Source organism: Leucopleurus acutus, assembly GCF_964270905.1.
Source record: "Leucopleurus acutus genome assembly, chromosome: 2".
NCBI classification, from domain to species: domain Eukaryota; kingdom Metazoa; phylum Chordata; class Mammalia; order Artiodactyla; family Delphinidae; genus Leucopleurus; species Leucopleurus acutus.
In genome coordinates this window covers 87,071,662-87,096,276 of record NC_139143.1, presented here as the reverse complement: position 1 = coordinate 87,096,276, position 24,615 = coordinate 87,071,662, and the positions used below count along the sequence as shown (strand labels likewise).

At 38.6% G+C, this 24,615-nt stretch overlaps 1 protein-coding gene across 4 annotated transcripts in view; it reads right to left on the bottom strand.

The window, feature by feature from the left end:
* The window catches only part of LOC309976820 (flavin-containing monooxygenase 5), a 28,668-nt gene extending 6,495 nt beyond the window's left edge, over positions 1–22,173 (bottom strand). The window contains exons 1-7 of one of the 4 annotated variants that reach the window (XM_082862600.1): positions 22,096–22,173; positions 21,688–21,865; positions 11,522–11,710; positions 9,413–9,575; positions 7,734–7,876; positions 4,781–4,980; positions 1,269–1,621 (exon numbers count right to left, since the gene is read on the bottom strand). In XM_082862600.1, the coding sequence (XP_082718726.1) occupies positions 1,269–1,621; positions 4,781–4,980; positions 7,734–7,876; positions 9,413–9,575; positions 11,522–11,710; positions 21,688–21,822 (1,183 nt within the window). In that variant the 5' untranslated portion in view covers positions 21,823–21,865; positions 22,096–22,173. Of the gene's footprint in view, positions 1–1,268; positions 1,622–4,780; positions 4,981–7,733; positions 7,877–9,412; positions 9,576–11,521; positions 11,711–21,687; positions 21,866–22,017 lie in introns of all 4 variants that reach the window. The other 3 variants (XM_082862601.1, XM_082862602.1, XM_082862603.1) reach the window with 3 other exon arrangements.
* Between the last annotated feature and the right edge of the window lie 2,442 nt (positions 22,174–24,615).

The window sequence follows — 24,615 nt, the reverse complement described above, 5'->3', positions numbered from 1 at the left end:
TGCATGATCTTTAGTTGAGGCACGTGGGATCTAGTTCCCTGACCAGAGATCAAACCCAGGCCCCCTGCATTGGGGATGCAGAGTCTTAGCCACTAGACCACCAGGGAAGTCCCTCAACAAGAACTTTGAACAGTTTTAATTAAACATTAGTAATGGTAGCAAATTTTATTATAGTAACCATAGAATCAAAGAACTTCTTTATTAGAAGGGACCTTAAAAGTCATCTGATTTCTCCCTATTCTGAGGCTTGAATCTACTTCCTATTGGCCTGGCAAAAGTTTATTTTTAATGTTAAGCTGATATTGTGCAAACCCTCAAAGTTTCACTCCTTGTTTCTAGTTCAACCCTTTGAAGTGATACTAAGCAAATATAAAAAACCTTCTGCCATGGGGCATCTATTCAGGTATCTGAAGGGAACTTCCATATCTCCCCTAAATCTTATCCTCTCCAGGCCAAACCTCTCCAGCTCCTTTAGTTGTACTTCAAATGGCACATTTTCAAACCCCTTAACCACTCTTGTCTCTCTCCTTTTAATGTACGCCAGTTTCACTTTTAAAATGTCTTTGGGTGTGGTCTCACCAGTTCAGGGAAGAACAGTTGTAGATTCCAGGACATTATAGTTTTTTAATGATGACAGATATAGTTAAGTCTTTTGGAAGCCACATCATTCTGCTGATTCATATTGAGCCTACTATCCCAAACCCCAAAGTTTTTTCTCATGTTTTCCTAGCCAAAACTTTCTGAAAGAGGGAACATAAAGGGGGGGAAGTAAGACTTTGAGTGGCTGAATCTTCTTCATTCTGGACTAGTCTTTAACCAGCTCTTCATTTTTGTCTGAAATGAAATCACAGCACTTCTATATGTGACTCTCTCTAACTATAATGAAAGAAGATTAAATTCTTTTGCTTCACAAATATGTATCAGTTGTCTGAAATCTAGATGAGTGGATTTTAATCTGGAGTGCATGTGTGAATCACCTGGGGAACATTTTCTCAACAATTTTATGTAAGCCCCACTTGAGACTTATTAAATAAACACCACCAGGCAAAGCATGCCTATTTTTGGAAAACTTCCTAGGAGATTCTGCTATATGTCCATGGTTATAAGTTACTACTTTATATTCCCTCAAAAATTAATTTTTGAGCACTAATTTTGTACCAGGCACTGTTACAATCATACATGCTGTCTCAGCTATTTATAAGCAAGAACATAAACATAATTAAACAAACCACTAAGTAATTCGGTAGTCATCTTGCATGGTCACTTACCTTTAAATACTTGAGTGACCCAGCGTCCTTGGAGCTCTGAAATGGGCATAATGGCACCCAAGGGCTGGATCAAGCCTATGATTGCAAGAGTTGGCTTTTCTAGGTTAGGCGGGAAGACCTTTTTATACAGGGATATCTTGTTTTTGACTACTTTGACAGAATCTTCAAGAAAAGGAAAGGCAAAGCTATAGCCTGTAGCAAAGATAACAGCATCAATGTCATCCTCCCTGGAGCCATCCTCAAATATGGCCGCTGTCTCTGTGAATTCCTTCACGTTTGATTTCACCTTCACCAAGCCAGAAATTATACAGTTTGGCAGAAAGTCATTTACCGTTGGATGCTGACTCAGAGCTCTGTGAATGATGATAAAGAAGGAGAAATCAAGAGAGATCATGAGAGGGAAAGATCATTACCATGTAAGTAAAATTCTATTTTGATTGAGGTGGTTAATCAATATGCCAATAGTCTCCCTTTATTCATGAAATTTGGGAAAGGTCTAATGTATACCAGCTTGATAAAGGTAAGGATCTCAGAGTACAAGTTGGACCCTGGATGGCACTGAAAGAGAAGCTGTTGGAGAAGTGAGGGAAGGATTGTTTTATTTGATGAGTACGTGCATGGTTTCTCAAGGACTAATAATGCTCTCAGTGATATAAGGCCACAGTCTAGTAGCTTCTACCCATATGTCAAGAAATCTGCAGAACTGGACTATCAGCATTCTCTTGAGTCCCTTTTCCTCTTCAAAGGCCCAAGAGCCAGGCTTGGACCATCATTTTCCAAAAGATATAATAAATTGCATGTGTATAGTGACTTACAGTTATAAACTGTTTTGACATACATTAATGTATTTGAGTCTCACGCAAACCCACTGAAGGAGGCAGGACAGTTGTCATTATCCAGGTCTTATAGACGAGGAAACTGAGGCCTGAAGAAGTTAAGTGGCTTGCCCAAGGTCACACAGCCTAGGATTTTAGGATTTATATCAAATGTTTTTTTATGAACTCCCTTGAGATACTCTAGGCATGGTAAGTAGTGTTTCCTTGAAATAACATAGGATAAGGTGCAGAATCTTGGACCTTTCTAAAAGCAGTGTGAATCCTGGACCCTGTGTTAACAGGCTCTGAGAATCCTCAGCCCATCATGTTCAGACAGAGCTGGCCTCCTCTTAGGAACAAGATATGTTTAAACAGTATTACTGGTTTGCTGCATTTAGTAATTCTTTGACGCAAACCTTTAGGTACAGATTCTGTTCTCATTCCAACCTCATCATTTCATCTTTCTCTCCAAACTTACTCCTGTTTACTAACAGTACCACCATCCACATTTTGTGGCCCAAGCCACAAAACTGTGAGTCTTACATCTGGTCACCAAGGCCACGCTTTCTCCTCTTAACACCCCCAGAATAGTTTTACTTATGCTGTTTCACCTGGGCCATTACAGCTGTCTCTAGTGCCTCCTGCTCCATCCCCTTTCAGTCTATGTTCTACATCATTTTTGGAGTGATTGTTCCAAAATGTGTTTATTATTGTGTCACTCACCTGCTTAAAATCTTTCAGTGGCTGTGGGCTGTCTTCATCCTAAACTTTTTATTTAGCAGAGCATACAAACATTTTCATATATCTGCCCAGTGAACCAGGAGATGTACTCAGTCACTCTTCCATCTTTGCCTGTAGTCCAGCCAAACCAAACTATGTGCAGGTCTCAGAGCATAATGTATTTTTTGCTATTCCAAGACCTTGTATTTATAATCAGAATGCTACTTCCTTACCCTGTTTGTTTGACTATATCTTATTATTCTATAAAGCCTCAATTTATTTTGTTATCACCAAAGTTATGGATGCTACAGTTTCCATAATTGGGTGAAATAAATGGCTGAAAGTTTGGGGAACACAGTCTCAAAATATCACCCCACTGGTTAGTTTCAAAGGAAAAAAATCTTTACAAAAGAGAAACCTGGTAGTTTTCCAATCCAAGTTGTCAAATTTTACATCATTAATATGCAATAAACTGCTATCTTATGGCTCCTGATATGATCCTCCAAGAAGGCACAACATAACCTATGGATATTCACACCAAAATTGTTTAACCTAAATATAATAAAGGAAGAACAGCTATGAAAGTCCAAATTTAGAGACTTTCTGCAAAACAAATGGCTTGAATTCTTAAAAAAAAAAAAACCCATGTCAAGAAAATGGAGATTTATTTCAGATTAAGAGAGATTAAAGAGGTATGACAACTAAATACAATGGTGTAATACCTGACAGGACCCTGGATTTAAAACTATAAAAGCTACAGGAAATTCCCTGGCGTTCCAGTGTTAGGACTGCTAACTTTAAACAATGCAGTGTGGCCAAACAAATAAATAAATAAGCTACAAATATTATTGAAACAATTTGGAAAATTTGAATATGCATTATATTAGATAATGGTATTTTATCAATGTTAAATTTACTAAGTGTGATAATTATGTTTATGTAGAAGAATGCCCTTTTTCTTAGGCAATATATGCTAAAGAATGTAGGGTAAAGTGTTGTATTGACTGCAGCTTACTCTCAAATGTTTCAGAAAAAATTTATGAATATATGTATGTATATATGGAAGCTATATATGTGTGTATCTATCTATCTCCAGAGAGAGGGAGAGAGAGAAAGCAAATATAGTAAACCATTAATAATAGGTGAATCTAAGTGAAGGGTATATGGGTGCTCATTGTACTTACTATTTTATAGCAAGTAAATCTAAACATTAAAAAAATTAAAAGCTGGAGGGGAAAACAGCATTTAAAATCAGCTTCTAGAAATGCTGTCACAGTCTACCTTCTAGGCTGTGTGAGAACTCCTATCTTTCATACTCTCATAGCACTCCATGCATTTCTTTATCATATTCTATTGTCTATCTTCTTGTTAGAGTATTAAAGGAAATATCCATTTCTCAAGTCTGTCATTTATTACTTGTGTGATCTTGGGCAAATTAGGTTCTCTAAGTGTCAGTTTTTATATCTGCAAAATGGAGATCAAAATAGTACCAACCTATAGGGCTGCTGTGAGGATTAAATGAGATAATGCGCGTAACTCATTTAAAACCGTGCTTGTCTTATATTAAGTCCTCAAAAAGGTACAGTGTTATTAGTATTACTATTAGGTCTTTAGTCTCAGTATTCTCATGCCAGTATAATGCTTGGCTCATAACAGATGCTCAGTTGTTTGTTGGATGAATGAATGAATGAATGATGCATTGCCCGCTACTACCATTTTGTTGTTGCTATTGGGCATCATGTAAAAAGAACTGGTACCTCGGGGAATGATAAAATGGTTAATGCCAAGGAGAATTATAGCCTGAAAATTACAGACCAGTAGATCTTGGACTTCTGTGGGGGAAAAGTAGAAATCTAATCTCAGATTCTGTGGACTTGCTTAATGTAAACATAGAGGTAACCGTACTATTAGCCTATGTGAACAGTCCTTATTCTTTGCCTTGGCTGTTACTGCCCACCTCCCAGCCTGGGAACATACCTGTGTTTAGGCTTCAGGCCAAACATTTCGTGATCAAACCTTTGGTTCATCTTTTTTTCCAAAAATATATTTGCTAATGTTTGACCACAAATCTTCTTCATAAAATGTTTAAATCGAGAAGAGAATAACACATCAACAGGATATCCATAGTCTCCGACACGATTGAAGATCCAAGCCCCTCTTCTGGTGCTGAGGAAAACCTGAGGCATGGGGAAAAAATGTTTGTTTTTGCCATTCTCTGACTTATTTCTCTGAAGGAATGGGAACCCAGTTTCTTCAAGATGAAGTTCAGACTCATTAGTCTGGCTTTTTATTCCCTGGCAATATATATATTTTTAAATTTCCTGCCATTTTCTTCTCAAACACTAAGCTTACAATTAAATTGGTGTAGTCACTGACCAAGACTATGTCTTGCTCCCAACCACCAGTGCATTTCTGTTTAATGTCATTATGCCTCCCTGAAAAACCCCCATCCCCTTCATTCTCCAAAGCCTATTCATTTTTCAGATCCAGATCAAGTCTGCCTCCTCCATGAAGATACCACTGACTGTTCTGGCTGATAACTTTCTCTCCATCTTCTGAACTTCTCTAGCACTTGTCACCTGTCCAATTCATTTAAAATCATGGAACAGTAAAGCTGAAAGCAACTGGACATCATTTGATCTGAAATCTTCTGTCTTTTTTTTGCCTTTGATATTGTTTGCAGTATTAGAAAAAATGTATCATTTATATTGATATTTAATATTATATATTCTTATCTTTCCAAATGTGTTTTCTCCAAGGTGGGAGGTAGAGCATATACATCCTTTAGTCCCCAGCCTATCATCAGCATCACTTCCTTTTACTGAGAATTGTAACCTGTCAGTCACTGTACTAGGTCCTTTATCTATATTTTTATTTGATCAATACAACAACCTCTTGAAGTAGGTATTGTTATGTCCATTTTATGGATGAGAAGCATGGAGAGGATGAATACCTTGCCTGAGATCATATAGCTACTAAATGATAGAGCTGAATTTCCAACCTAAGTCTAACTGACTCTGAAGTCTGTGCTTAAGTAATGTTTCATCATTTATTTAAGGGAAAAACTGAAGATTGCAAGTAGCACAACAGGGAACTGGTCTGTCTTTCTGTGTTATCTGCTGGCTAAAGTCCACGTAGTAAAAATTTGGTATTCAACTACCTGGCAAAAGCATCACTTTCTCTATATTATAAAATTCGCTGGAGATATTTTCCAGGGTTGTAAGCTATATAAGTACATTGTTTTATGGTCTCTTGTCTAAGCCCTCATGTTAAAAGGTGACCTGTCTACAGAGGGATAATCATGTACTTCATACATATATTCTCACCCATGGTGACCTTAACTGCTATCATAAATAAGCACTTTTACATGTCACCGTTGAAAGAGCCTGTGTGTAGTCTTAGAAATCAAATGGTTTTGTGTGCAGTGTGTATAACTTTTTAAATATAGGTTATGAGTAATGTAAATGCTCAGAGCTTCATTTAAAAAGTTCTCTATGTATAAAATAGTGGCAATAATATATAGGTCACAAAGCTTTCTCAGACACAACCACCTTACCTACACCCGCTCTTGCTGCCTTGTTCTTTGGCAATTTACAATTCCTCAGTGCTTGTAAGGCCCAGCTCTTCTATAACTGACCATTTAACAAGCCAATGGTATTAAAGAAAGCTCATGCCTTCAGTCCCCACCACACACCTGGTAGATTCTTTTATCATAGCACCCACACACATTTTTACCCTTTATTGTTTATATACCTATTTCCTAATAAATGCTTGTTGAATTAATTCATGGAGTAATATATAAAATTAGTTTTGTGGTGATAGATGGGGATAGACCTGAGAAGAAGTGTTATTGAATGGAGTTTGTGGGTAAAGTTCATTTCACAAAGTTGTGGCATTAAACTTCTATTTGGGGTGGGATAGGGAGGGTGGGAGGGAGGGAGACACAAGAGGGAGGAGTTATGGGGATATATGTATATGTATAGCTGATTCACTTTGTTATACAGCAGAAACTAACACACCACTGTAAAGCAATTATACTCCAATAAAGATGTTAAAAAATAAATAAAAATAAATGCCAACCCTAAAAAAAAATAATAATAATTTTAAAACAATTTGTGGAGAAGCACAACTTAATTAAAGTTACTGAAGAACAACCAGGCATTTACTTATTGCCAACAAAGTTACAATTCAATAAAGACGTGAATAACAAAATATATCAATGATGTCTTTTTCTAGGAATTTATAATTAAGATACTTTTTTCACAGTTCAAAAGCTATGATACAAAAAACAGAACAAACAGACCAAAAAACCTCAAGGACATAGAAATTGCTTTAGTGTGAATGTTATTCTGTGTTACCTAATGGTATGCAAAGGCTGGGGAGAGCTGCTTGCATGTGCTACAATGTGGATGCTTTTCATACTGATACCCATGTTGTCTCTAGAAGGATTAGACTTCTTTTTTCCATTCGGGAAGTGATGAAGAGTGAAGAGGAAAATTCCTCCAACATCCTATTAGTGAAAAGCTTTCAATGACTGAGGACACTTTCCTTCAGATAAGAGCATTATCACTTCTACTGGCCAACAGGTGATCCACACTCTGAATGCTGCATTCTAACAAGCTCTCCCAGCAATCACCTGGTCTTCTTCAGAGCCAGAAGCACACTCTGAAGAGACAGCTGAGTGAGATTATGAGCACAGTTTGTGGTCATGACCAAATTCCTTAGTGTGAGGCCAAGTGAATGATGGGAATCTAACTTGTAACCTTGGCTCCATCACATCATCAGTCAAAATGTTGCCAACTGAGGCAGTGAAACCAAGCCCTGCATTTGCCATTGGCACTGATGGGCTGTGTGCAGGTATCCGTACACTCTGCTGGGTCCACCTGCAGCTTCCTTGGTGAAGCAAAGTAAATAATTTACTAATTCAAACCTGCTTGGCTGTGTGGCTAATTTCCACAGCCAGATCGCTTCCAGAATTCCCAATGCCAATTATAATGACTCTTTTTCCAGTGAAACTCTCTGAATTCTTATAATCTCGACTATGGAAGTACTGTCCTTTGAACTTCTCAATTCCTACAAGAGAAGGGAAAATAATTATTGGGTGATGGTTTATCTGATATCATTTGTTAAATCATTCACTTTTTTGCAGTGTGTAGAGTTTATGCATATATTCTCCATATGTTCTGCTTTTACTCATGTGCACTGTTGCCTTTCTGAATATTTTGCCTGTTTCCTTTTCCCATAGCCTAAGAGTGGAACCTTGTGATTTCCTTATCATAAGTAGCCTACTTAACTCAGGATCTGTTAGTATTTTGGACCTGTGGACTCACAAATCCAAACTGCTTCAGAAAACCTCCATTCTCTTTTGTCTTTTCATCCTGTTTATTATTTTTTTTATTGAAGTATAGTTGACATAATATTATATCAGTTTCTGATGTACAACATAGTAACTTGATATTTATATAGATTATGCAACATACAAAGTTATTACAATATTACAGTATTTTGACTATATTCCTTGTGCTGTATATTACAGCCCTGTGACCAATTTATTTTATAACTGGTAGCTTGTATCTCTTAATCCTCTTCACCTATTTTGCCCATCCCCCACCCCCTCTTTTCATCATCTGTAAATACCTACTTCCATTCCAATTGGAGTACATATGTTCTTATATACTCTAAAGTATACATAGAGTGCTTTTTTCCCCAAAGAATGAAAATCCAGGTCAAAGACTGTTAATTAAGCTCTTTCTTTAAGCTTTATTTTCTTCCTTAGAAACTCAATATTTCTGTTTCCTCAGTTGCTAAAAAAGCCCTCATTCAGGTTGAAGAAGACGTGGTAAATATATACAATGGAATATTACTCGGCGATAAAAAAGAACAAAATACTGTCATTTGCAGCAACATGGATGGACCTAGAGATTGTCATACTGAGTGAAGTAAGTCAGAGAAAGACAAATATCATATGATATCGCTTATATGTGGAATCTAAAAAAAATGGTACAAATGAACTTATTTAAAAAACAGAAATAGATTCACAGATGTAGAAAACAAACTTATGGTTACCAGGGGTGAAAGGTGTGGGGGAGGGATTAACTGGTAGACTGGGATTGACATATACACACTACTATATATAAAATAGGTAACTGATAAATACCTACTATATAGCACAGGGAGCTCTTCTCAGTACTCTGTAATGACCTATATGAGAAGAGAATCTAAAAATGAGTGGATATATTTATATGAATAACTGACTCACTTTGCTGTACAGCAGAAACTAACACAACATTATAAATCAACTATAGTCCAATAAAAATTAAAAAAGAAAAATTCCCTCATTCAATCTAATGCAGATCAACTTTTATCCTTAAAAAACTAAAATTATTGTAAAACTAAATATAGAGCCTTCTAGTTTTCCTCTAGTCCCCCAAATTACTGGTATCTCTACCTAATACAAGTTACCCCATCACCTTTCAGAAGAATATGCAGAATTAGGATAAGCTTTATTTCATCCCAAGATAGGAATCACTCAGACCACATTCCTCCCATTCTTTAGGGATCAGGTCACAGGCATAGTTCAAGTATCTTCCTTCCTTGTAGGCTACTTACCAGGGAAGCTTTCCAAGGGTAAGTGAGCATTGGTGTGATGGCCAGTGCAAACCATAACTCCATCGAAGACATTCACCTCCTTTTTCCCTTCAGATACCGTGACCACCTCCCATTGGCCTGAAGTGGAGAAATCAGGCTGTTTCTTCACACTGCACACGGTGGTCTGAAAAGTAAAGGGGTAGCCACAGGGCACTATAACCACAGCCCATATAGTGGACATCTTCCCTGACAGGACTCTCCTTGCAGAGGGTAAACAAAGGGCTGATACCCCCTAACAGGCCTCATGCAGGGGTATTTGATTTTCATACTCCACAAATCAGAACTTTTTTGTTTGGGGCTGTGGTCAGAGTGAGAAAACTTCCATGAGGCAAGCTAAATAAAACAGAGTTGGCAGACTAATGTTGCACTCTCCTCTGCTTCTAGAAAAGTGCAAATTACTAGTTCTTGTGGACCATACCCTAGGGCAATGTGATACTTGAATAAAGTTTGGGCTTCTCTTGTGCTTCTGAGACACTCCATGCACGAAATGCCTATTCCTCCCCATACCCCCAGATATCCTGAGACCTTCTGATGCCTTCTTACTGCAAGTCCTGTTCTCACTGTCTGGCCTTAAACTTGTGACTGAGCTAGAGGGCTCCCTTTCCTAACAGAGTAGAGAAACATCTCAGTGGCTCATATTTTATGTAAATGAACCTCTCTGACTCCCATAAATGCCCATTTTACAAGTAACTATAAAGAAAGAAGGTGTGAGATGGGATAGTCAGTGGCACAATTTTTAGCTTTAAAAAATAATAATAAATATGGGTTACTCTACCCAGGTTAAGGAAACATTAAGAATGTGTTCATGTGTGCTTCTAGGGTTTATGACCCTAATGTCTTGGTTGACTAATAGAGATACCCCTCTTGTATACCTGAGACATCCTATACTACTTATAGTTCCTCTCTATCATGTTCTTACTTTTACACAGGCTGGTGCTTCTGCCTGAATAATCCTTTTACTCTTTCTTCATTTGGAGAAACTCACCCTTCAACATTTAGCTTGGTATTATCTCCTCTAAGAAAACTTCCCTGGTGTCTGATGCCTCATGCCCTGATGGGCTGTGTCCCTCCTCTGAGCTGCAATGTATAGATTTCAGTGGCATTTATCACTCTAACTCTTTATTTTTATAATTATGTTTACAATGAAATTTCTCTTCATTTTTCTATCTCCTTAACTAGACCGTGAAATCACTGTTTTTTTGTTTTTGTTTTTGTGTCTTCACTGCTTAGTATGGTAACAAACCTGTTCAATAAGCATTTAAAGAAGTGAAGAGAAGGACCACCAGGCTGTAAATGACTGACTTTGAAAGTCGTCACTGGATATTGCCATTTTAATTTTGTCATTAAACAGAAAAAGGCATGATTTAGTAGAATGATCAGAAGGTAGAAGATTTGGGCTTTTTGCCTGCTGTCAGAAGTATTGATTCTTTTATGGTCATGGTTTAGAATGATAGGAATATCACAGAAGACTTTACAGCAGGAAGGAACCAGTGAAGTGATCTAGTACAGGCATCTTGTTTTACAAATAAACTTAAGACACATCGGCATTGAGGAACTTACTTGTCTGAAGTCACAAGTTGATTAGTGGTAGAACAAAGACTAGAATTCAAGTTTTTGCTTCCCAATTCAGTGTTCCTCCCTCTACACCAGAGTTAACTTATTTGTTCTCTCATAACTTTTCAATACCTACTTCACTTGGTTGTTGTGATCACATAAATAATGCACTGGAAAGTACTTCAGAAAGTATAAAAGGGCTAAGCAGCAAGTTGTGGAAACAGAAGGTTTTCAAGTTCCCATGCCTGTCAGTTCCCTTCATTGTTTTATTGTAATCAAATGATATAGAATGAAGGCAATGAAATGAAGGTGGCTTCCTGGATCTGCAGTCAAAATACATAGAAGAGGGACCTTTCCATGAATATTTTGAGACACAGGGAAGACAAAGAGTAGAATCTGTCTGGATAGGTTAGATACATGAGCATATCAAACCAATCTATACATAAGCACTGGTAAATGAGAACAGTTATTCATTTACTTGAAACTCCGAACAGAGATACCCACAAAATTCCCTACCTTAAACCGAATGTACTTTAGAAGCTCAAATTCTTTGGCATACATCCTGAAATACTCCAGGATCTGGGAGTTGTGCATGAAGTTAGGATAGTGATCTGGGACGGGATAGTCACTGAAGCACATCATCTCCTTAGAAGTGTTGATGATCACTGACTTGTAAATACTGGCCCTTCCTTCTTCAGGTTCTTCCTGCAGTAAATAAAAAGCATTCATAGCAACTTGAGAATTAAGGTCATGGTTTATAAACAGCCAACAAACATTTGAAAAAGTTTTCTGAAAGAAATGCCAATTAAAAAAAGTCCCCTCCCCACAACTCTTCACATCTCCCAGTATTTGTGCCCTCGTGCAGTCTCTTCCCCTTGAATCTAAGTTGTCTTCATGGCTTGCTTTTGACCAACAGCATGCAGTTGGAATGATACTGAACGGCTTCCAAGACTAAGTGATAGGTAGTCTTGCAGCTTCTGTCTGGGTCTCTTAGAAAGCTTGCTGTGGTGGAAGTCAGCAGCCACGTAAGAAGTCCAGCTACCCTGAGACCACCATCCTGTGAGGAAGCCTGAGCTAGCCACGTGAAGAGCATGTTTGGGATAGAGAGATGTGCAGCCAGCCCCCAGAAGGTCTAGTTATCCCAGCTGACGTTCTAAATATGTGAGCAGGGAGGTCATAGCACACATCCAGGCCCAGGTGTCACCTGATTGCCATGACGTAAGACTCCAAGTAAGAACTACCCATCTGAGTCTTTTAAATAGTATATATATTTCAAAGCCTAGGGAAGTTTCAAGAGTTTCATACACTTGCCACATTGTTCTCCAGGAAACACTGTACTAACTTACATTCTGTCCACTATGTGTTCCCATTTTACCTCGTTTTTACTAATTACAAAGACAATTACTCAGTGTTAGCAAAAATGAGGTGAAATGAGATCTTAGTACAATGTTTTCTGGACAGCAATGTGAAAAGAATATGAAATCCTTGCAACTTAGCCTTTTAAAGAAAGATTCAGCATTGTAGACAAAGATTTATGTTAAAGGATGTTAATGATAGCATTATTTATAACATAAAAATGAAATAAGCTAAATGCCTGCAATATTGTGATTTATAGGAAATATATATTTGGTCATCCAGATGGTCAAAATATATTTCTCATATATATTTGGTCTTTCTCCACAGTTCCTAGCTCAGAGCTCCCCAAACTCTCCTAATTTCCGAAGTGTTGAGAGTGATGAAAAGTACCCTTTGTTATGTTAATATGCTGACTTTTAGAAAGCAGCTAAGGATGGGGGCTGGTTACCAATGGAGCAAACCCTGTAATTAGAGGGTTGTAACTTTCAGTTGCCTATCCCCTGATCTCTGGGGAGGGGACAGGGCCTGGAAGTTGAATCAATAACCAATGCCCAGTGATATCATCAATCATGCCTATGTCATGAAGCCTCTATAATAACCTAAAAGAGTGGGGTTCAGGGAGCTTCCAGGTTGGTGAACCAAAGAGACTAGGGGAGAGCGGTGTGACTGGAGAGGGCATGGAAGCTCAGTGTCCTTTTCCCTATGTATCTCTTTCATTTGCCTGTTCCTAAATTATATTCTTTTACAACAAACTGGTAACCTAGTGAGTAAATGGGTTTCCTGTGTTCTGTGAGCAAATTAATCAAACCCAAGGGGTGGGGGTGGGGGTGGTCATGGGAATTTCTGATTTATAGTCAGTTGGTCAGAAGTATAGGTAAAAAACAACCTGGACGTGAGACTGGCATCTGAAGTCCAAATCCAAGGAGGGGGTCATTGGAACCTCCAATCTGTAGCTGGTTGGTCAGAAGCCCAGGTAATAAGCAGGACTTATGACTGGTGTCTAAAGTGGGGTTGAGGGACTGAGCCCTCGATCTTGGAATCTGACGCTGTCTCTGGTTAGATAGGCATCAGAATTGAGTTGAATCCTTGGACATCCTGTTAGTGTTTGAGAATTGTTTGCTGGTGTCTGGGGACCACCCGCCACCCACGCACACACACACACACACACATTGGAATTGGTCTCAGAACCATTTAATGCCCAACAAAATTCACTGCAATTGAGAGAACGACTGCTCCAGATCCTTGCTACCTGAAGTAGGATCTGTGGACTAGCAGCAGGGGCATCACGTGGAAGATTGTTAGAAATGCAGAATCTTAGGCCCCATCCCAGACCTACTGAATCGGAATCTGCCTTTTAACAAGATCCTCAAGTGTTTCAGATGCATCTGAAAGCAGAGAAGCATTGCTCTAGCTGATATCAAACCCCAGTTCACTGTTCTTTCCCCATCAAGGTTAACTTCTTTGCTTCCTCAAAAACTTCTACTAACTACCTCATGGGGTTGTTGTAGTGATCACATAAAATAAAGCGGTATCTACCCAGATTGTTATATTAGTCTGTCACTGAGATATCACAAACCATGACTTTTCAACTCTATTATAGTTTTTAAAAATTGTTTTGATTATGGAAAATTACCTTAACCAATTTGGGCCCCCTCTTCTCTTTTTATTCCGAAAAGATATATGGATGTTATTGAACATTGAATGGCCACAAAGGAGAGTGTTCCTTGGTTTTGCCGACATTAGAGATGATTTTCCTCCCATTTTTAGAGAAGAATTTTTCAGTTTCAGAATCCTGAATTGATCATTCCCATTTCTCTGCCCCATACTTCAAGATCTCATTCCCTTTGGCTGCTAATGGTGTTTTTACAAGTCTCTTCCAATCTATCCTACCTATTTCAACCAAAGTGTTCTTTCTAGGGTATGGTTGTATCTCTGCCCTAATTAAAAGTTTGGATGCTGCCCCATTTTCTCTAGTGTATATTTTTCAGCTTAGGATTCAAAAACCTCCATAATGTCTTATAGTCTATTCCTTATCTCCCCAACTAGATTGTAGGCCCCTTTACTTGTATTCATGCTCTTTCCCACAGCATATAAAATTATAAATAGCACTTAGTAGATATTTAATAGTTGTATGTTGAATTATATTAAGAAAGGTACATATAGAAAAAGGAAGTAAATTTACATAATGCATAACAAACTAATGAAATACATCAAAGTTCATTTAAAAACAGTTGAATAAGATATTTTAATCTTACTCACAAAAATTTGTTGTAAGGAAAATTGCAAAATAATATAAACCCAAATGCATAGAGATATTCATTTTATAGTATTTAAAATATCTATTAATTAGAAACCACTTAAAATGCCCCCCCTCCCCCAATAGGAAAAGGGTTTAGAAAATTATGGTATCTCAATATGATGAAGAATTTACCTTCCACACCACTCCTTAAGTATCCTGCTAAATTCAAAGCAGATCCTGTCACCCCACTGCTTAATGGCTTCAACTGATTCCATTTGGAAAAGCAAATTTCTTATTTTGAAACTCAGCATATTTCACAATCTATCCCAATCTACCTTTTTATCTTCATTTAGTGCTCTCCTCAGTTAATTTCAAGCTTCTGAGTCATTAAATTGTTGTTGAAACATTCCAGACTCTTTCACAACTTCAAACTTTTGTAACACTACAGTACAGCTTCTTCATTTGGAAAATTCCTAGCTATCATTCAAGAGTCACATCAAATGTCACTTCTTTGGAGAAATATTTCTTGTCCTCTCCACTGAGTTAAATGCCCCATTCAACCTCCAAGCTGCCAAAGCTCTCCGCTCATATTGCCATCAGGGCAACTTAGAACACACGATATTCTGAATTTGTTTCTATGACTATGAGGTACCCAAAAGTAGGATTTGTGTCTTATTTTTTGTAGCTCTATCATCAAAACAGTACCTCATATATAGTGGATGCTTAATAAATGCTTTGAAATGAATTAATGAGTGAATTATAGAGATTGAATTTGGAGATACTTAAAACTATGATTTTGAAATCTGTGTAGAAACATTGAAAATGGCCTATGATATAACTTTAAGTGGAAAAAGTAATACGACAAAATGCAAGGCACATTCTAATCACCGAGTATATAATATTATGTATGCCTAGGGCAACTGTATACCTATGTCTACTCATATTTATATAATTACACATTGTATAATGTCTCCCCTGTTATACGAGTATATTTTATTTATTTTAAATCAATAAAACTTGAAAGTAGGAAAAACAAATTGATTTATTAAGGAGGTATGATTTTTTCTTTTATTTTTGTAGAAATGTTGTTTATACTACACCTTCATGTTAAAAACCTTCAGCAAACTAGTAATAGAGGGAAATATCTTCAATTTGATAAAGAACATCTACAAAATACCTGCAGGTAACAGCATACTTCATAGCGAGAAAATGGACAATTTCCCCATAAAATTGAGAACAAGTTAAGGACAGCCTCTCTTACCACTTCTATTCAACACTGTACTAGAAATGCTAACTAATGTAATAAGATAAGAAATGGAAATAAAAGTATACAGCCTTGGAAGGAATAAATAAAATGATTTTTATTCACAGATGATATGACTGTAGAAAATCCCAAAGAATTAAAAAGAATTAAAAAAAATATTCCTGAAACTAATAAGTAATTATAGTAGTGTTGCAGGATACAAGGTTAATATACAAGAGTCACTTACTTTCCTATATACCAGAAATGAAAAATTGGACTTTGAAATACAGTACCATTTATAATAACACCCCCCAAATTAAGTGCTTAGGAAAAATCTAACAAAATATGTATGAGACTTATATGCAGATACCATAAAACACAGAAGAAGGAAATCAAAGATATAAATAAATGGAAAGATACGCTGTGCTCATAGATTGGAAGACTCAGTATTGTTAAGATGTCAGTTTTCCTAACTTGATTTGTAGATTCAACGCAATCCCAATCAACATCCCAGCTAGCTATTTTGTAGATATTGACAAACTGATTCTAAAATTTATGTGGAAAGAAAAGAGGCTTAGAATAGCCAACTTTGACCTTAAGTGTGGACTGTGCATAGTGACTTTCTTGCAAACAGTATAGTATGACAAGGGAGAAAAAAAGGAGCAACTTTACAGTGGCAAACCCTGATAAACAGCATCTCAAGCCAGGTCGGCAAGGTTAACATCAATCAATTGTGATAAGTTTGATAGTATGTACCATTGATATGATGTGATAAGAATAGCACTTTACCTCTAAGGCCTTCCTCCCCAAAATCCATGACTCCAGTCTAACCATGATGAAAACATCAGGCAAATCCCAGTTGAGGGACATTCTATAAAATACCTAACCAGTAATCCTCAAAACTGTCAGGGTCATCAAAAACAAGTCTGAGAAATTGTCACAGCCAAGAGGAGCCTAAGGAGACATGACAACTACATGCATTGTGGTGTTCTGGATGGGAACACCTGGAACAAGAAAAGGCCATTAGGAAAAAAACCTAAGTAAATCTGAATAAAACATGGACTTCAATTTATAATAATGTATCAGTACTGGTTCATTAATTAGGACAAATGTATCATACTAATGTAAGATGTTAATAATATCTGGGCATGGGGTATATGGGAACTCTGTACTACCTTCCTAATGATTCTGTAAATCTAACACAGTTCTAAAATTCAAAGTTTATTTAAACATGTTGTTTGTATATAGCACGTTTTTTTTAAAAAAAAAATTAAATTAATGAGTGGTAGGGTCCTTTTGGAACCAAGATGTTTGAGGGGGCAAGGGTAGACACATTCCTAACTTTTAAATTCGACTTCATTCATTCTTTCAGTAGATATTTCTGAAGTCCCTCTGTAATAAAAACACTATATTAATGCTAAAAAATACAAGTCTGTCCCTGTTTTCCAAGGGTTCAAAGTTTAGTACAAGGAGTAGAGCCATGCTTTCCACAGCAGGTGTGTTGGGATGACTGAGCTAAATGAATCACAGATCTTACCCCTGTGACAATAATCATATATTTGTATTGTTTTTCAAGCAACTAAGACAACAAAGTGTTATTGTGTGTCAACAAAAACCTTCAAGCCCTTCTAAACACCTGATTGGATCCTAGGTGGGGTTCATCACTGTCAACTCACTGCTTTATAAAAGAGAGTGAGGGGAGAGCAGTACTGGGTCAGTGAGTGGAAGAAGCAGCTTCTGCTCCTGCATTTTAGTTTTTCCTACCATCGGCGAATAATCTGCCCTCTAGAGATGTATCTTGATTCTATTTCCTGCCTAAGCACATGACTCGCATTGAGTAGGAAGTTCATATGAGAAAAGAGAGAACAAGGGACGTAGGGTAGTGTAATTGGAACTGAGGGGACTGGAGGCAATAGTAAGGGCAGAAGAAAGGAGAAAAATGACTCCCCTTCAGTGGGAGGAGTGAGAACAGTGTGGATCTTCTGTTCCTTTGACAGACTCTCAGAATCCCGTGGGACAGAAGCTGTCTTAGGACTGTTGTTCTCAGCGTTGTCTTCACACTGGACTCATCTGGGGAACTCTAAAATACTAATGCCTGGTCCTTACTCCCAGAGACCCTGTTTTAATTGCTTCTTGTCTAATGTGTAGACAAGGTTGAGATCTGCTGGTAAGAGGTCGTGTGGTGGCCCCGGAAAGCTCAGGGCAGAGTTTATCCCATCCACCTCAGAAGTCCTTTCTCCATACATCCTTAGCTAAACTGCAGAATGCCTGAGGGCAGTGGCAGGAGGTTATATAACTCTGTGTCTCCACACCATCTAACAAAGTCTGAGCTTCAGAAATGTTTGTTCAATGAACTGTTATCGATTTTGTTTTCAACACGCAATGTGATCCTCATTTATCACCTGGGAAAGCTGGGGTAAAAGCTGAAGGGCAAAGGTTTCCATGTTGGCTGCACATTAGAAATAGCTAGTGGAGAGCTTCATTGGCACCCAGGCCAATAAAACCAGAATCTGGATGGACTGATATCAGTATTTGTTAACGTTTGTTAAAGTTCCCCAAGTGATTGTTCAGTGTTGCAGCCAAAGCTGACAGCCACTGCTCTACAGTTACCCTATTTTAAGTATTTTTGTATCCATTCAGTTGTCTTTTTGGGGGAGGGGGGTTGATATATTTAAGAATTAAAAACACCCGTTCATCTAAGGGTGTTTATTACTTAATTTTAAATTAAAATGTACTAAATATGCCCATCTTACATTATATTATATCCATATGGTACCTTTGTATCACATATACACTTTAGAACCTCACTACGTGAACTGTAGTTATCAGATCAACAGCATCAACATCACCTGGGGCTTTACCTGAAATATAGAATCTTGGCACCACCCCAGATTAATGAATCGGAATGTACACGTCAGCAAAAGCTCCAGTGATTCATGTGCACATTAAAGTTGGAGAAGCACTGCTTTGGTGTGCTTTAAGGATTTTTAAAATTCAGATTGACTAAAGAATATTAAAAATGATTTTCCAGCATTACATACTTCTTAAAACCTCAGCATTTCATAAGGGATTTATCATTTTAAGCTATTTCGTTCATAAAGTAATATTGCAGTATGAAAATTAAAGTGATATGTCTCACATTTCTACCGACTTTTCACCATCAGTCTGGTCTAACTTTAATGAGGAGATCAAGAAGAAAGAAATTTATATTGAGTCCCTGAGACCTGTTACAAGAAAGAGAAAATGGAAGCCCTGAGTTGCCAGTGGCTTACTGGACACCTGGTAGCAATGGTGGAATTCCAAAGTGCTTGGGACAATCCTATATATGAAACCCCCAATGAATTACAGAAAATTTAGGGGGGGTAGGATGGGGGAGAGGAAGGCTCCAAATAACAAGCAAGTGGGTCACAGAAAAGCAGATCTGAGGCAAATCTTGAGGAAACCAGCATCAGCATGTAAAACATGTTTAATCTGCAATTAATGGATGTTTATAATCCCTCAGGCTCCACAACTGTGTAACTGTGGAATATGTGAGAATGAAGGTCTCTATTTCACAAGCATTCTAAGCAGCCACCCAAGATATTTTGCTTCTCTAGGATTCATTTATAAAATGTCAATATATTTGGTGCCTAATATATGCCAGGCATCCCCCGTGGCTCTAGAAATATAGTGGTGTTTGTGTGTGCATTTATAATATATGTAAAATATATGTATGTTGTATATAATGTAATAGACACAGATGTGGTCTGTCTTAACAGCAGTCAGAGCATTATGATGAAATATAGCTTATTTATTTTCAAGAAAGCAGTTTATAAGGTGCTGAAATTTTGCCAAGAGTATAATCAGAAAACACTCCAAATTGGATCTTTAACAGAGAGGAAGTTTAAACCACTTTGGAAATAAAACCTGATAATCAGGTAGGATGGTGGACCCTTCACTAATTTCATGCCTGGTCAGTAGTTGCCAGACCTGGCTAGGATGCTTACCAGACACCAAATGTGTGGGCCACACTCTAGGCCTACTGAATAATAACTGATGTTTAGCAATTATTGTGCCACTGTTATTAGTGATGACATAAGTATTCATTCACTTAATCCCCACAATAACTATGAAGTGGGTGCCAATATTATCTCCTTCTTAAAGATGACAACACAGAGGTACAGAGAGGGTTAATGGTTTTCCCCAAGGTCACAGTAGGATTTGAACCCAGACGTGCTCTTAACGTCTACACCATGCTGTGGCTGGATTTCAAAAGTAAAATTTCCTATTTATTACAAAATATTTATTAACAGTCTTTTCAGCCATGCCCAAGACTGATTATGACCGAGGCATGCATGGTGTGCTGAGGAGTATCCACCCTAGATCTGAATAGGGACGATTGTCAAATAGAGTTAGTCCCCAAGACGGAGCCCAGATGCAAAACAACTGTACTGCTGTTCTACTAAGGAATGCTGTGAACGAATGAAACCACTTTTAAGTAGCTGGCCAGCACCGTGTTCGTTTTGTGAAATATGAAACAAATCTGGACACCTTAATACCATTCACTGGCTTAAAAAATGAGTTGAGAAGCAAACCCAATGGATATTGCTTTGGAGATCAGTTAAGGAGGGTGATATTCTTTGACATATAATAAGCTTAACTATCATTTAAGTAAGAAGATACCTTAACTGTTAGTAACAAGTTGCAGGACTCGGTGTGCATATTAAAGCAACTCAACTTTAAACTGAGTCTGTGCAAGGACAAGAAAACCCAGTTGCAGGTGCCCTCTGCCCTTCTCTGAAGATGGGACTACTGCTTTGATTTCTCAAGTGAAGGAAAAGTGCAAAGCAAGGAAGGCAGCCAGATTTTATATCCTATTCAAGCACTAGAATCATTAGAGAATTGTTTAAAGTAAAGAAGGAAGGAAGCAACGAAGGAAGGAAGGTAAGAAAGAAAAGAAAAAAAAAACAGTAAGATTAGAAGAGATTGAAAAGGGGGATTCCTGGAAGGAGTTGTAAGCAGTATTCTAGATCACTTACCGATGAACGCAGACCAAGAGCAACCACTTTACATGATGCCATTCTGCTACACCCCCCAACCAAGATTGTTACCCTTTTCTGGATAGCGGCAAAACTCATTACAGACAGTGCCCAACATGTGATTTTTTGACTTTACAATGGTTCAAAAGCGATACACATTCCATAGAAACCACACTTCGAATTTTGATCTTTTCCTGGTTTAGCGATATTTTGTAACATACTCCGGTGATGCTGGGCAGTGGCAGCTTCCAGTCAGCTGGAAGGATCAGGAGGGTAAACAACTGATAGACTTATAACCATTCTGCGCCCAAACAACCATTCTGTTTTTCATGTTCACTACAGCATTCACTACAGCTATTCGACACTTTATTATAAAATAGGCTTTGTGTGAGATGATTTTGCCTGGCTGTAGGCTAATGTAAGTGTTTTGAGCATGTTTAAGGTAGCCTAGGCTCAGCTATGGTGTTAGGTAGATTAGGTGCATTAAATACATTTGTAACAGGATATTTTCAATTTACGATGGGCTTATCAAGATGTAACCTCATTGTAAATCAAGGAAGATCTGTAAATGAAAATGATCTCTGTGCCATTTTCACAGACATCAGTAAAGGACAAAATGAGTGATACCTGTGTCCCATTTTGCTGCCAGCGTAGGGAAAGAGGAACCTGCATAGAACCTGAGGTGGTGGCTGCTGAGAGGAGGTCAGCAGGTTGAAGTCTGGCAGGTTTAATCACTGTGAAGCCCATCATACTTCCTGACACGAGGTAAAATATCTTATGCACCTAGTTACAGCGAGAGTTCCAAGTATTAAGGAACAAGATTTACCTGAAACCTCCACAGCCCTCCGATGTCATCAGTCCCTTCAAAGCAGACGGGCTCCAAGCCTTCTTCCAGGCAGCACTTGATAGACGTGAGCCCACTCACTCCTCCCCCAATCACAGCAATTCTTTTCTTGGTCATGGTCTCCAGAGATCTTCACCGGGCTGGGTCAGTGTAACCTGTCCTAAAGAAAGGATGACAAAAGACAGAAAGCACACATCAGTTAACACCTTTCAAAGAAGAGCTTGAACGTAGCATTTAGACAAATTCTGCAGCAGCAGGTGCCTTTGGGGAACCCAGATTCCAGTGTCCTCATGGACCACCAGGAACTACTACACCTTGGATGGGTGAGCCCTGTGCCTGGAAGACCCAGAGCTGAGACCCAGAGCTGAGAGCTCTGCTGCGGTGCCCGACCTCGCTGCCTTTGCCCCAACACTGGCAGATCCTTCAGCTGCGATCTGGAGGGCACTGCACTTTCAGCTCTTTGCAAAGAAATGCAAAACAACAAAGTACAAACAGCAGCAACAACCAATGTGGAGGGGCTGTTCAGCTCCACCTCCTTTCAGCCAACACACCGCCCACTCAGCAGCGCCCATTACCCCCACAGAGGGGAGAAAACGTGGGCCAAACCTGCTCTGGGCAGAAATAATTAACCCTATGACCTCTCTGTGTTTCACCTGCAGTTGCCGGCACTCTCAGATACTCTCGGGGAGACCCTAGGGGCCGGAATCTCCATCACCCGCCCTTCCCATTCACTTTTAACTTCCTGGTGTTGTCTTATAGTGACAAGCACCTACTGGTGAAGGGAAACTGTCACCAACAGCCCCGAAGCAAGTCTTGCTCAAAAGCTTAAGCGGAGAACATGTCTTTCAGGAGATCTGTCAGAACACATCCCGGCCCCTCGTCCACCTCTCCAAGCCAACCCCCAACCCCACAAATCGGATCTTTGGTTCCGTGCTACGGGAAGAAATTTACTGTAAAATACCCATGCACTGAGCTGGGCGCTGGGGTACAGTGGGGAGTGAGGGGATTAAGTTTCCTACTTAGAGGAGCTTATAGTTTAGTAGAGAAGACTGACACACAAACAGATAATTTCAAAAAAATAAAAATACTGCGAAAAAGAACTTTCCTCACACAGCTACCTGTGTGATTACAAACACAAAATATCCACTTTTAAAATGTAACAAATTTTTCAAATCATTCAGCAAAGACCAATGTAATGGATATAGGATTTCATACACTGGGTCAGAATCGGGGCTTATTCAACCCAGGAGTCTATTTTGACAGGTGTAAGGGGTTCTGGGAGAGCTGGGTTGTGACAGATGCCATGCATCTCTGTGCACCTTATACTACCCCCTGAGTCAACCTTGCTGAAGATGATTTGATGCCAATAATTCCAGCACTGGGTTTTGACTTACTGACCTGGTTTTAACTTAGTGACCTCACCCCGAAAGTATCCTTCCCAGGCCAATGGGTTATTTCTCAAGGGTTTACCTTATATGGTGCAAAAGATACAATGGGAATGGATCATATCTTTTGGGAATGCACACATATAATCCTCTCGACAACCCCATGGAGAAAGTACTATCAAGTAAGAAAAAGTACTTGTACTTTCAAGTAAGTACTATCAAGTTGTTACTTACTTGCAAGTAAGTGAAAAGACAGGTAGGTACACCTGGCAGTCTGGCTTCAGGCCCGGGCTTCAATCACTATATATAGTCTCCTTTATGAGAATATTTTTACATCTTATTTAGCCACAAGTCCTTTGTCCATTTCTCATCTCTCTGTTGCATCCCTTTTCTTTGCCTAACTCCTGCCTTTACAGTTTACACTTTAGTTGAACTGCTTTTAGCTATTGCCTTATTTGAACTACTTTAAAATATGTTTAAAAATAGATCTTTGGGGGCTTCCCTGGTGGCGCAGTGGTTGAGAGTCCGCCTGCCAATGCAGGGGACATGGGTTCGTGCCCCGGTCTGGGAAGATCCCACATGCCGCGGAGCGGCTGGGCCCGTGAGCCATGGCCGCTGAGCCTGCGCGTCCGGAGCCTGTGCTCTGCGACGGGAGAGGCCACAACAGTGAGAGGCCCGCGGACCACAAAAAAAAAAAAAAAAAAATAGATCTTTGGTTTGGGAAATCATTTGGCTTCATCAGGAAGTCTCCTGTTCAAAATATGGTTGAATTATATGAACACACACACACATGCACACACACCGTGGGGAACACAGGACATCAACATATCCTAATGGGAGAATAAAGGGAAAGAAGCTTAAGGATAGAGTTATATATTTTTTTCAGTAATTAAAAAAAGTGTTTTTGTTTTTTGATGTGGTTCTGTCTTTTTGATATGGTTCTTATTATCAAAATGTCATTAATCTCTCAATAGTCATCTTAAGACAAGCTAATCAAAAAGTTCATATTTTTCTTTAAAAATAAAAGCTCCTATTTACTTTTGTTCTGGATTCTCTTCTCACTTTGCTCCAGAAATCCCTTATTTAACTAGTGTCCTCACCATCAAATACCATGAAATAGAATGTCATTTGTCACCAAATATCTTTTCTGCTGTCTAAGGCTACTTTCTCCTAGAAAGAAAAAGCAGGGGTTTGTTTTGTTTTGTTTTTTCCAGTTACCTAAATGCATCTCCCTTGAGATTTCAAAAATATTAACCTCTCTTCTTATCCCTCCCCAAAATTTATGGCAGTGGAAGGGCCACCGAATACTAAAGAACAAGAAGTTCTCATATAATCATCCTGTTTCTATTAGACCATGGTTTATTGGGTGTTGGAGAAGTTAGTGACTTCCTTTGAGTTAATGAGTTGCTGGACCACAAAAAGCCAATCTGAGTCTGAGGGAGATGATTGCAAGTCACCCAGAGATCCCAGAATTTGAGCTGGATGCAGCACCTGGATGAATTTGGAGTTGTCTTCCTTGGGGTGG